Raw genomic sequence first — 13,604 nt, forward strand, 5'->3', positions numbered from 1 at the left:
TATCAAATTACCAATGGCATTTTTCACAGAACTAGAGCAAAATATTTCACAATTCATATGGAAACACAAAAGGTCCCGAATAGCCAAATCAGTCTTGAGAAAGAAGAACAGAGCTGGAAGAATCAACCCTCCTGACTTCAGATTATACTGCAAAGCTACAGTCATCATGACAGTATGGTACTGGTACAAAAACAGAAACACAGACCAATGGTACAAGATAGAAAGCCCAGAAATAAACCCATGCACCTATGGGTACCTTATTTTTTACAAAGGAGGCAAGAATATACAATGGGGCAAAGACAGCCTCTTCAATAAATGGTGCTGGGAAAAACTGGACAGCAACATGTAAAAGAATGAAATTAGAACACCTCCTAACATCAAACACAAAGATAAACTCAAACTGGATTAAAGACCTAAATGTAAGACCAGAAACCATAAAACTCTTAGAGGAAAACATAGGCAGAATACTCGATGACATAAATCAAAGCAAGATTCTCTATGACCCACCTCCTAGAGTAATGGAAATAAAAACAAAAGTAGACAAGTGGGACCTGATTAAACTTAAAAGCTTTTGCACAGCAAAGGAAACTATAAGCAAGACAATCCTCAGAATGGGAGAAATGAACAGAAAATGAAACAACTAATAAAGGATTAATTCCAAAATATAGAAGCAGCTCAGACAAGTCAATGACAGAAAAACAGCCCAATCAAAAAGTGGGAAGAAGATCTAAACAGATATTTCTCCAAAGAAGGCATACAGATGGCTAAAAAACACATGAAAAGATGTTCAATATCGCTCCTTATTAGAGAAATACAAATCAAAACTACAATGAGATACCACCTCACACTGGTCAGAATGGCCATCACATCAGTGAGCCCAGATAAGATAAACCAAGTTCAGCCCAGGTCACCAGAGTTGTGACTCCTAGACTCGTGAGAAATAATAAATGGTTCTTGTATTATGCAAAAAAAAAAAAATCTACAAACAATAAATGCTGGAGAGGGTGTAGAGAAAAAGGAACACTCTTGCACTGTTGGTGGGAATGTAAATTGATACGGCCACTATGGAAGATGTATGGAGATTCCTTAAAAACTAGGGATAAAATCACCATATGACCCAGCAATCCCACTCCTAGGCATATACCCTGAGGAAACCAAAATTCAGAGAAACCCATGTATCCCATTGTTCACTGCAGCACTATCTACAATAGCTAGAACATGGAAGCAACCTAGATGTCCATTGACAGATAAATGGATAAAGAAGTTGTGGTACATATACACAATGGAATATTACTCAGCAATAAAAAGGAATGCATTTGAGACAGTTCTGATGAGGTGAATGAACCTAGAACTTACTATACAGAGTGAAGCGAGTCAGAAAGATAAATATCATATTCTAACACATATATACAGAATCCAGAAGAAAGATTCAGTTCAATTGCTCAGTCATGTCCAACTCTTTGTGACCCCATGAACTGCAGCACGCCAGGCCTCCCTGTCCATCACCAACTCCCAGAGTCCACTCAAATCCATGTCCACTGAGTCAGTGATGCCAACCAACCATCTCATCCTCTGTCGTCCCCTTCTCCGCCTGCCCCCAATCTTTCCCAAAGGTCTTTTCAAATCAGAAAAGAATGGTACTGAAGAAGAAGAATGGTACTGAAGAACTTATTTACAGGGCAGCAATGGAGAAAATGAAATAGAGAATAGACATATGAACATGGGGAGAGGGGAGGAGAGGGTAAGAAAGAGTATGTATGGAAAGAGTAACAATGGAAAACTTACATTACCATATGTAAAATAGATAGCTAACGGGAATTTGCTGTATGGCTCAGGAAACTCAAACAGGGGTGTGTATCAACCTAAAGGGGTGGGATGGGGAGGGAGATGGGAGGGAAGATCAAAAGGGACATATGTACACCTATGGCTGATTCATGCTGAGGTTTGACAGAAAACAATAAAACTCTGTAAAGCAATTATCCTTGAATGAAAAAAAAACAAATTAAAAAAAAGCTAAAGATTCAATCCTTGGAGCAATGATTTCATGAAATTGCTCGCAATACAAAAATATTAACATTTGAAAGTGAGTCTTAATTTTTATTCCTTATTCCTGTCTTCAGTTAAGTTCAGTTGCTCAGTCATGTCTGACTCATTGCAACCCCATGAACCACTCCCTGTCCATCACCAACTCCTGGAGTTTACCCAAACCCATGTCCATTGAGTCGGTGATGCCATCCAACCATCTCATCCTCTGTCGTCCCCTTTTCCTCCTTTCCTCAATCTTTCCCAACATCAGGGTGTCTTCATATGAGTCAGCTCTTTGCATCAGGTGGCCAAAGTATTGGCATTTCAGCTTCAACATCAATCCTGTGTAAAACCCAGGACTGATCTCCTTTAGGATGGACTGGTTGGATCTCCTTGCAGTCCAACGGACTCTCAAGAGTCTTCTCCAACACCACAGTTCAAAAGCATCAACTTTTCAGCACTCAGCTTTCTTTATAGTCCAACTCACATCCATACATGACTACTGGAAAAACAATAGCTTCGACTAGACGGACCTCTGTTGACAAAGTAATGTCTCTGCTTTTTAATATGCTGTCTATGTTGGTCATAACTTTCCTTCCAAGGAGTAAGCGTCTTTTAATCTCATGGCTGCAGTCACCATGTGCAGTGATTTTCCTGTCTTAGCTCTCTGAAAATAGACCTTTGAATCTATAGTATTTGTGAAAAGCTTAATACTCTTTCTCCTTAACAAAAATCTTTGGGTTGTTATTTATATATCTGACTTATCTACATTATTTAGGTCTCTGATTCATCTATTCCTATCCATATACATTGAATCCATCCTCACCTGCTACCAGAGTGATTCAAGATAAATAGGACCTATTATTCTCCCCCCACCCCCACCTCCATTAAAGCACTTCATTGACCAGTCATTCCTTTTAAACAATGTCCAGATGCCAGTGCATTGTTTTTTTCTAATGTGGTCTATGTTTGTTTTCTGATCTTCTTTCCTGATGTACCACCTTGAACCCTCCAGTTAGTATTCAACTGTTTACTACTCACTGATGCACTATATTTATTCTACAGGTGTTAACTGAGCATAAGTTATACATTAGCCACTGAGCTAAATTTAGGGAATCCTTAAGCAAAGAAGGCAAAGGTGGCCCACATTCATGGAGCTTAGGGTCTGTTTTTAAAAGGGTTAACACAACTGTTTAAGGCACCCTCTAGCCCCACAAATGCCTGGAGAATTTCAGAGTTTAACCTCTCCATGAAATTCCTCCTGCTCACCCCACTCACATAGAAGAGCTGACCCCACTGCACCACCATCTGTACCTCGTTGCCATCCGAGCTTATTCAGCACTTTATAATGTCACATGCACAGGTCTACCTCACCAAAACAGTGCCCAACCAATGACCATCTCTTATTCATCTCTGAAATGAATCAAATGACATGTAAAGACTGTGAAGATCACAGCCAGGCACACAGAAACAAGTAAGTATCTGGCTTAAAATGAAAGACTGAAGGAATTATTTTTGCAAAAAAGAAAAAAGTTTTTCCCTTTTCAGTTTCTTTAAGTCATGCTCTAGAGTGCAAGTTTCATAAAGTCAAGGGACCTTATCATTGGCCCTGTTTGGGGCACATATATTACTGGCCCTGTTCTGGGCACATATTAATCACAAAATAAATATTTGTTGAATATATTCTCTAGATCTACAACTCATAATGACTAGGGCATGGTAAGAATGTCACAATACTGTACTCAAGAGAACCGAAACCAAAGCTAATCAGATTGACAAGGTCATAGGAAAATGTATATGATACAAAATCCATTTTATGGATGTGTCATTTGAGTTCTAAAGTCTAGTCACTGGATATACAGGAAGAGAAAGAATCACAAAATCTTGGAATGAGTCATTTTTACCACAGCCAAAATTCTGTAGCTCTGAATGATGTAAAAAGAAAAGAATTTCAACTTGAGAAAATGCTATTGGTTCCTACAGTTGATAACAACGATAGCAAATATATACAGCGTTTTCTGCTTGCCAGGCACTGTACTAAGCATTTCACATGTAGTAGCTCACTAAATTCTTATATCAAGCCTATGAGATATTTCCATTATACAGATAAGCAAAATGAGGGACACACAGGTAAAGTAATTTGTTCAGGATCACTCATCTAATAAATGGTAGAACTGGATTTCAACCAGGATGGCTGGCTCCAGAGTCTTTGCTCTTCACCCCAGCACTAATCTCATTCTCTGTGGGTAAACAGTAACAAAAGGCCACACAGATCCCATAAAAGCAAATGTCTTTCTAAACACATGTGATATGTTTCAGGAGTCCTCAACTTCTTTGTCGTATTGAATTCTATTTTATATTTGAAGTTTAAAAAAAACAGTATTTATAGCTGGGACCACAGAAGGAAGACAATGGAAGTTTGAGAAAGATCACTAAGAAATTACATAAGGGCTATTGGTTAAACTGTAATGCTACCCCAGAAGTTCAAGAGCTGTAAGGAAGAAGTCCCGCTGTCAGCCCATGATCAACAGAATGTCATGAAGATCAACAAACACATCACACATCATTAGATGGGGAAATCTACCTAAGGTACTTAGGTCTCCATAGAAAGCACTGAATACATTTCATCTGTAGTTCTAAATTGTATGACAGCCCGTAGACATTATGGCTTTGGTAGATTCCACAAAAATTATTTTTAGAATAATCCTTATGCATTTATCTCTACTTCATTCCCAATAATATAAACAAGTCATAGGTTCAAACTGTGGCTTTGAACATGTCATTTGCAAAAGTAGTCAGAAATGTATTTATACCCCCATTAAATATACGAACATACCATAGAGAGCCTTTGCACTTGTTCGTGAACTGTGATCTCTGTCCATGGAAAAGGTGGCTGATGATCCGTAGCCACTGTAATAAAAAAATAAAAAAAGGTAAGTGTGATGAGTTAAAGTCCAAACGAAGCAATAAAAAGTCCCAACTACAAATGCAAATTCCAGTGTACCACAATCACCATGTGTTTTTAGAAAAGTATGTAGAGTTTATACAGCTGGTTATGTCTAGAAATAGACTATCGGATCCTGATCCAACACAGATTCTCTCGAATGCCAAGTCAGAACCACAGCCAAGGGACTTGCCCTGGTGGTCCAGTGGTTAAGACTTTGTGTTCAAAATGCACAGGGTACAGGTTTGATCCCTGGTAGAGGAGCTAAGATCCCACATACCTTGTGAACAACAAAAAAAGACCAAAACATAAAAACAGAAGCAGTATTGTAACAAATTCAATACAGACTCAAAAAAAAAAACAAACAAACAGCCATGGAGATTCAATAAGGTTGAAGCTAGCTTAGAAAAATTTAAGTTTACCATACTAAATTGAGTTTTGAGTGATCCAATTATAAAAAGTTCTCAGTCATTCAAACTATAGCAAAATAGACACTATTGTTTTCACAAATGCTTAAAGAGAAGTTAACAAAAATAACACTTTATCATTAAATCTGACTAGCTATACCCTACTTCCAATTTACTGTTATGTGAAGTAAACATTATTTAAATTTTTAAAATTTACTCAGTAAACATTTATTAAGCCCTAAAATCTAGAAACTCAATATTCAGAAAACTAAGATCATGGCATCTTGTCCCATCACTTCATGGCAAATAGATGGGGAAACAGTGACAGACTTTATTTTTTCAGGCTCAAAAATCACTGCAGATGGTGACTGCAGCCATGAAATTAAAAGACGCTTGCTCCTTGGAAGGAAAGTTATGACCAACCTAGACAGCATATTAAAAAGCAGAGACATCACTTTAACAACAAAGGTCCATCTAGTCAAAGCTATGGTTTTTCCAGTAGTCATGTATGGATATGAGAGTTGGACTGTAAAGAAAGCTGAGCACTGAAGAACTGATGCTTCTGAACTGTGGTGTTGAAGAAGACTCTTGAGAGTCCCTTGGACTGCAAGGAGATCCAACCAGTCAATCCCAAAGGAAATCCATCCTGAATATTTATTGGAAGGACTGATGTTAAAGCTGAAATTCCAATACTTTTGCTACCTCATGCGAAGAACTGACTCATCTGAAAAGACCCTGATGTTGGGAAAGATGGAGGGCAAGAGGAGAAGGGGATGACAGAGGATGAGATGGTTGGATGGCATCACCAGCTCAATGGACATGAGTTTGAGTAAACTCTGGGAGTTAGTGATGGACAGGGAGGTCTGGAATGTTGCAGTCCATGGGTTGCAAAGAGTCAGACACAACTGAGCAACTGAACTGAACTGAAAATCTAGAAAAATGAGGAGTAAGGTGGGTAGCTTCCCTGGTGGCTCAGTGGTAAAGAATCTGCCTGCCAATGCAGAAGACAAAGGTTCGATCCCTGTGTTGGGAAGATCCTTAGGAGAAGGAAATGGTAACCCACTCTAACATTCTTGCCTGGAGAATCCCATGGACAGAAGATCCTGGTGGGCTGCAGTCCATGGGGTCACAAAAGAGTCAGACAGGACTTAGCAACTAAACAACAAACGTGGGGGTAGGGAGTGTATTGTTAATACAACAAGTAAAATGGTTACTATAGAATGTGATATCTGGGTAAAACTAATAGATAAAACATCAAAAAAAGACTCAGTTTCTATAAGTATGCTCAAGAAGACTTGACTAGCATTTAAGCAGAATCTAAAAGAATGGAAGGCAGCTCCAGAAGCAGGTGAGAATTAAGTGAGGAAAAAGCATGTAGATCTTGCTCAAGAACAGTATGGCTGCTGAAGGAATAAGCATCTAATGGGATGTACAGAGATGAATGGCTCAAGAAGCAAGGAAGGCAAATAGAGAGCTTAAGAATTAAATTTCTATTCTCTTTATAGAGGGCGGAAACATGATCCAAACTACTTTTTAAGAAAGACAATCCAGGAATTAATGGCAAGGTAACCAGATGGAAAGACTGAAGGCAAAAGGAGGAGTGTGGCAGAGGATGAGATGGTTGGAGAGCATCACTGATGCTATCCAAATGGATATGGATTTGAGCAAACTCTGGGAGATTGTGAAGGACAGGGAGGCCTGGTGTGCTGCAGTCCATGGGGTCATCAAGAGTCAGACATGACTTAGCAACTGAACAAAACCAGATGGAAAGGGGCTGTAAAAATTCAAGCAGGAGATAAAGCCCACAAATAAAGTTAGAAGAGAAGGAACAGTTTGGGATAGAAATAAGAATTCCTTAATAGAAGAAATTATAGTAAATTCATGATTAAATGGATATTTATTATAAGAAAAAGGAAAAAATAAAGCTGTGGTAAAACTTTCTGACTTGAATAAACTGATGGACAAGATAAAGATGACACCTGACATACTCCCCTGGTGTCTCTTACTGACCAGCACTAAAGGTATTGGCAATCATCTTTGTAAAAAGATAAGGTGAAGCAATGTGAACAGGCTAGCCCTGAAAAATGTGAATAACCGAGCTATGAAAGACAGTGAACTCTAAATCAGAATGACCAATATAAAATAACAACAATATTAACCACAGTATAAAAGGCAATGGCCACTTAAGTCAGTGTACTGATTTCAAATTATATCTAAAGCCACAGGAACTGGCCTTTTTTTTATTTTACACAATGGAAAATATCTTGAGAGACTGGACTAGATGACATTTAACTTTCCTCAAGTGCAAATATTTTACAAATAACAAAAATTGAATGCTCCAGAGAAAGTAAAAGCTATGAAATAAAGTACATATTCAACTATGAAACCATTAATACATAAATTACCAGAACAAAACGTCTTCAATTAGATCACTGTCATTGGGGTTGATTGCTTAACCATCTTTTTTCTTTTGAGACACAGTAAACTTTTAACATTAACATATCTTAGTGTTACAAAGAAATTATTTATTGAGGAATGAACTACATAAATAAGTGAAACAGATCTTTTTGCTTAAAATATAAAACAATTAAAACCACCAAAACAAATTAAAATAAGCAAGAAATTAAATATAAAATTTCCAACTTACTTCATTTGAGATGGATTCATTCCAAAACCACTGGGATGACTGGAAATATGACCATTCATCGTGATTTTAATGCTTGTGTTCTGAAAAGAGAAAGGTTCATGGACTGAAGGCAGTAAAAAGGTTGAGACATCTCAGCTTTAAAGTTATTCATTCAACAAAATACGTGTCACTTCCAGGATGACGCTAGAAATATAAATATCTCCACCCTTTGAAAGCTCAGGCTCCAGAATTACATATGGACATACAAACAAAGATTAAATTGCCATTTAAAAATTGTTTTCCTAATATTTATTTACTTATTTAGCTGCCCCGGGTCTTAGTTGCACCATGTGGGATCTTTGGTTGCAGCACATGGGATCTAGCTCCCTGATCAGGGATCAAACCCCAGGTGAGTAAAAGAAAAATTGTAAATATAGTTCTGAACCCTCAAACTAGATAAACATAATTCTATATTTTACTCAATTTTATGAAATGTTATTTTAGTATTTCATTATGAAAGTAATATAAACTCATTAAATTAAAAAAAAAAACTTGAAAAATACAGAAAAGCACAAAATACAAAATAGACTGAGGGGAAAAGTATCACCCAACCCCATCATTTAAAGATAACCATTTAACAGTCCTGTCAGTTTCTTCCAGTCTTTTTTTTTTTTTTCTGTATCTAGCTTTTCTTTCTTCCTTCCTTCTTTCCTTCCTTCCATATTCTTTATTCCTTCTTTCAAAGCATATCTGACCACATCCTATCCATACACTTGGATACACCTTTTTTTCAAGAAGGTATTCATTTATACATTCCTTTTACTCTTTATAAGAAAAGCAACTTATAAAATTAATACCAGATACTTCTCTTCAGAAACCATTTTTAATCTGTTTCATAAACTGAATAAATTTCCTTCAAATAAGATGAGTGCAAATAAGTAAAACTTCCTTATTGCCATATCCAATGGCCTTTTCTTTTTCTCCTAGACAGCATTCCTACACCTGAGTTATTTCTATTCACCCCTAAATACTTGGCCCTTCCTGGTTTCTGTGGCACTAAACTATTTTGGCTCTCGTCTTACATGTCTGACTTTTGTATGCATTACATTACTATGTTGCTTCAATAACTGAGAGGAAGGTGGGACGGATCCCAGCTTTATTATGAGACAAAGGCAAAGAGAATAGAAACATTAACAACTACTGTGTGAGTTACATGTCAGGTACTATGATGAATACTGGGACTCCTAAGGAGATCAAAAGATCAAAAGAGACTATTGGGCCAATAGTCTATACGAAAAACATACACGTAGTAAGTAAATTTAATATTTTAAATTGTTGTTACTATTACAAAGGGAAAATTCAGGGCCAATTGGGGGGGTATATGATTTATGGGAACTTAAACAGGGAGGGCACAGAAAGTCTATAATAATATTCAAGGCCTAGTAACTTCAAATTAACTCTTTCCCATTCTTCAGATCTCAGTTCAATCACCATGTCCTTGGGGAAGCATTTACTGACTTCTGTGAATAGATAAAAGCCCACTATCAGATACAATCAGCACTATACACAATTTTTCCAAGTATTTACCACAGTTGTAACTTCTCATTTGTTTAAATTAATTCCTGATTCTTCATTAGACTTTAAGCTCCATGAGGGCAGAGACTTATCCGATGACTGCTGTTTCTTAAGCATTAAGAATGGTACCAGGAACAGGCTGGGTGTTCATTAGATATTAATTCGAAGAAAGAAGGATGGACAGGAAGTCTACATCCTACTCTTCAAAGAGTCTACTGTATTCTTATGGAGACAAAACCAATCCATATGAAACACACAGTAGATAGGTCCCAGGGTATAAGGCTCTATTTTAAATCTAATTCTGAGGTTCTGAGATACGAAAAGCAAGGCAAACGCCATAATTTTTGGAAGGGTTGGAATTTGACCTAATTCTTAAAGAATGGGTAAGATTTATAAAGGTCCTCAAAACACTCAAGTTTAATTCAACATTTTCTGAGAGTCTTGTCCATATTTATTTACAGCTTAGAAGCAAATTTCTAAATTAAGGAACAAAGAAATATTGACCTTTAACCTAGGTAAATAGTGCACCCATAAAATTACATTTATACTATATTACTGTTTCTGTTTTTATTACTGTTGTTGATTTTCCTTTGATTTATACTTATACACAATCAGTGCACAGAGGTAAACCAGTTCTCTAGAGAAAAACAGAACCCTGATTTGTAATACTTCCTGATTTGCATTGTATAAATATTCCCACTATGGCTCATTCCAAGCTAGCAATGGTTTAACAGCACCTTACGCAATCCTGAATATTTCACAGTTGGTTCTCATAAGCCTATAGGATCAAGAGAGAGCATACCACTGTTACATTCTAGAATTTGGGCCAGGACAGAGGCCTGAGATAACATTATGGTGTCTCTGTGCAGTGTGTGGGTGTGTGTTCAGTCACTCAGTAGTGTCCAATTCTTAGTGACCCTATGGACTGTAGCCCACCAGGCTCCTCTGTCCATGGGATTTCCCAGGCAATAAAAATGGAGCAGATTGCCATTTCCTCCTCCAGAGGATCTTCTGGACCCAGGGATCAAACCTGCGTCTCCTGCATCTCCTTCACTGTAGGTGGATTCTTTACTGCTGAGCCACCAGGGAGCTAAAGGTTAGGACAGAGGCTTTCACAAAAGCCTAGAACTTTAACACCCTTTCTGGCACTAACTAGCCTAAGCAAGTCAATTAAGCCTCTTTCTCTATTTTTTCATCAGTAAAATAGAGGCAATTTGGTCTCTCTAGCTCACAGGGCTCAGAGAAGGCAATGGCACCCCACTCCAGTACTCTTGCCTGGAAAATCCCATGTCATAGTCCATGGCCATAGTCCATGGGGTCGCTAAGAGTCGGACACGACTAAGCTACTTCACTTTCACTTTTCACTTTCATGCATTGGAGAAGGAAATGGCAACCCACTCCAGTGTTCTTGCCTGGAGAATCCCAGGGACAAGGAAGCCTGGTGGGCTGCCGTCTATGGGGTCGCACAGAGTCGGACACGACTGAAGCGACTTAGCAGCAGCAGCAGCTCACAGGGCTAACAAAAGATCAAATGAGATAGATGTACAAGTTTCTCCTAAAGGTAAAAAAAAAAAAATACTCTTTAAAACAAGCTGGTTCATTTAATACATAAATTAAACCCCCAGGGTTTATAGTGATTTTGGTCTAGTTTGCATTTTAAAACCACAGCAGGTGGTTTTAGTGAAAAGCGATAGCCACAGCTCATCTTTTTCATGTTTAATTCTTCATGACAGTCAAATAAATGCGTGGTTTGTGTTTTGTTTTAAAATACTGATTTGTCAGAATGAGACACTTGAAAAAGGAATAGAAAATGTTGATTTGCTAAACTGAATTTTAAATATAGAAACTTTCCTCTTTAGCAACCATAGTGTCATTTGTCACAGATGCTCATGTAGCACTGTGGAGGCTTTCAGATATTTAAACAAAGCAATACAGGGCACTCTTTGCAAAGGAAACAATTACAAATGTTTGCTTTCCCTTAGGCTTTTGAAAGATATACCCTATTTATACTTATATGGACCATATATATGCTGAGTCCTCAGTTGCTTCAGTTATGTCTGACTCTTTGCGACCCCACAGACTATAGCCCACCAGGCTCCTCTGCCCATGGAATTCTCCAGACAAGAATACTGGAATGGGAAGCCATGTCCTCCTCCAGGGAATATTCCTGACCCAGGGACTGAACCTGCATTTCCTGCATTGAAGGCAGATTACCGCTGAGCCACTGGGGAAACCATATATATGGTTTATATACATACATGCATATATATATATATATACACATACACACACACATATATATACACATACATGCATACAAATATATATACACACACACATATATATATGTACACATACATGCATACAAATATATATATATATACACACACATATATAAACCATATGTAGATATTTATCTGTACATAAGTCAAGTTGGCTTTATGAAGCACTGCTGTTAATAAAGCTAGTGGATGTGATGAGATTCCAGCAGAACTATTCAAATCCCTGAAGGATGATGCCATCAAGGTTTTGCATTCATTATGTCAGAAAATCTGGAAGATCCAGCAGTGGCCACAGAACTGGAAAAGGTCTATCCTCATCCTAATTCCCAAAAAGAGTAGTACCAAAAAATATGCTAACCATTGGACAAATGCACTCATCTCCCATGTTAGTAAAATCATGCTTAAAATTTTGCATGCTAGGCTTCAGGCTTCAGTATTATGCGAACCAGGAACTTCCAAATGTCCAAGCTGGGTTTAGAAAAGGTAGAGGAACTAGAGATCAAATTGCCAACATTCACTGGATTATAGAGAAAGCAAAGGAATTTCAGAAAAACATCAATCTCTGTTTCATCAGCTACACTCAAGCCTTTGACTATGTGGATCATGACAAACTGTGGAAATCTCTTAAGAGAAACTGGAATACCAGACTATCTTACTGTCTCCTGAGAAACTTGTACGCAGATCAGAAAGCAAAAGTTAGAACCCTGTATGGAACAACAGACTGGTTTAAGATTGAGCAAGCAGTATGACGGGGCTGTCTGCTGTCACCCTGTTTGTTTAATCTATACGCTGAGCACATCATGAGAAATGCCAGGCTGGTCTTCTATGAAGACCTATAAGACCTTCTAGAACTAACACCCAAAAAAGACATCCTTTTCATTATAGACGACTGGAATGCAAAAGTAGGAAGTCAAGAAATACCTGGAGTAATGGACAAACTTGGCCTTGGAGTACAAAATGAAGCAGAGAAAAGGCTAACAGAATTTTGCCAAGAGAACGCACTGGTTATAGTAAACACCCTCTTCCAACAACACACTAGAAGACTCTACACATGGACATCACCAGATGGTCAATACTGAAATCAGACTGATTATATTCTTTGCAGCCAAAGATGGAGTAGCTCTATACAATCAGCAAAAAAAAAAAAAAAAAGACCAGGTGTTGACTGTAGCTCAGATCATGAACTCCTTATTGCCAGATTCACACTGAAATTGAAGAAAGTAGGGAAAACCACTAGATCATTCAGATATGACCTAAATCAAACTCCTTAGGATTATACAGCGGAAATGACAAATACATTCAAGGGATTAGATCTGATAGACAGACTGCCTGAAAAACTATGGACGGAGGATCACGATATTGTACAGGAGGCAGTGATCAAGACCATCCCCAAGAAAATGAAATGCAAAAAGGAAAAATGGTTGTCTGAGGCCTTACAAATAGCTGAGAAAAGAAGAAAAGCTAAAGGCAAAGGAGAAAAGGAAAGATATACGCATTTGAATGCAGAATTCCAAAGAATAGCAAGGAGAGATAAGAACGCTTTCCTCAATGATCAATGCCAAGAAATAGAGGAAAACAATAGAATGGGAAAGACTAGAGATCTCTTCAAGAAAATCAGAGATACCAAAGGAACATTTCATGTAAAGATGGGCACAATAAAGGACAGAAATGGCGTGGACCTAACAGAAGCAGAAGATATTAAGAAGAGGTGACAAGAATACACAGAACTATACAAGAAAGATTTT

The 13,604-nt window shown here is 37.8% G+C and overlaps 1 protein-coding gene across 6 annotated transcripts in view; it reads right to left on the minus strand.

The window, feature by feature from the left end:
- The window catches only part of EPS8 (EGFR pathway substrate 8, signaling adaptor), a 196,986-nt gene that overhangs the window by 67,552 nt on the left and 115,830 nt on the right, over positions 1-13,604 (minus strand). For 5 of the 6 annotated variants that reach the window (XM_070371146.1, XM_070371147.1, XM_070371149.1 and 2 more), the window contains 2 exons: positions 8,024-8,103; positions 4,862-4,935 (listed from right to left, as the gene is read on the minus strand). The exons of the other annotated variant lie outside the window; for it this stretch is intronic. In XM_070371146.1, coding sequence (XP_070227247.1) covers positions 4,862-4,935; positions 8,024-8,082 — 133 coding nt within the window. In that variant the 5' untranslated portion in view covers positions 8,083-8,103. The remainder of the gene's footprint in view (positions 1-4,861; positions 4,936-8,023; positions 8,104-13,604) is intronic. 6 annotated transcript variants of the gene reach the window in all.

The sequence above is a fragment of the Bos mutus genome, chromosome 5 (assembly GCF_027580195.1).
Source record: "Bos mutus isolate GX-2022 chromosome 5, NWIPB_WYAK_1.1, whole genome shotgun sequence".
In the NCBI taxonomy this organism is placed as follows: domain Eukaryota; kingdom Metazoa; phylum Chordata; class Mammalia; order Artiodactyla; family Bovidae; genus Bos; species Bos mutus.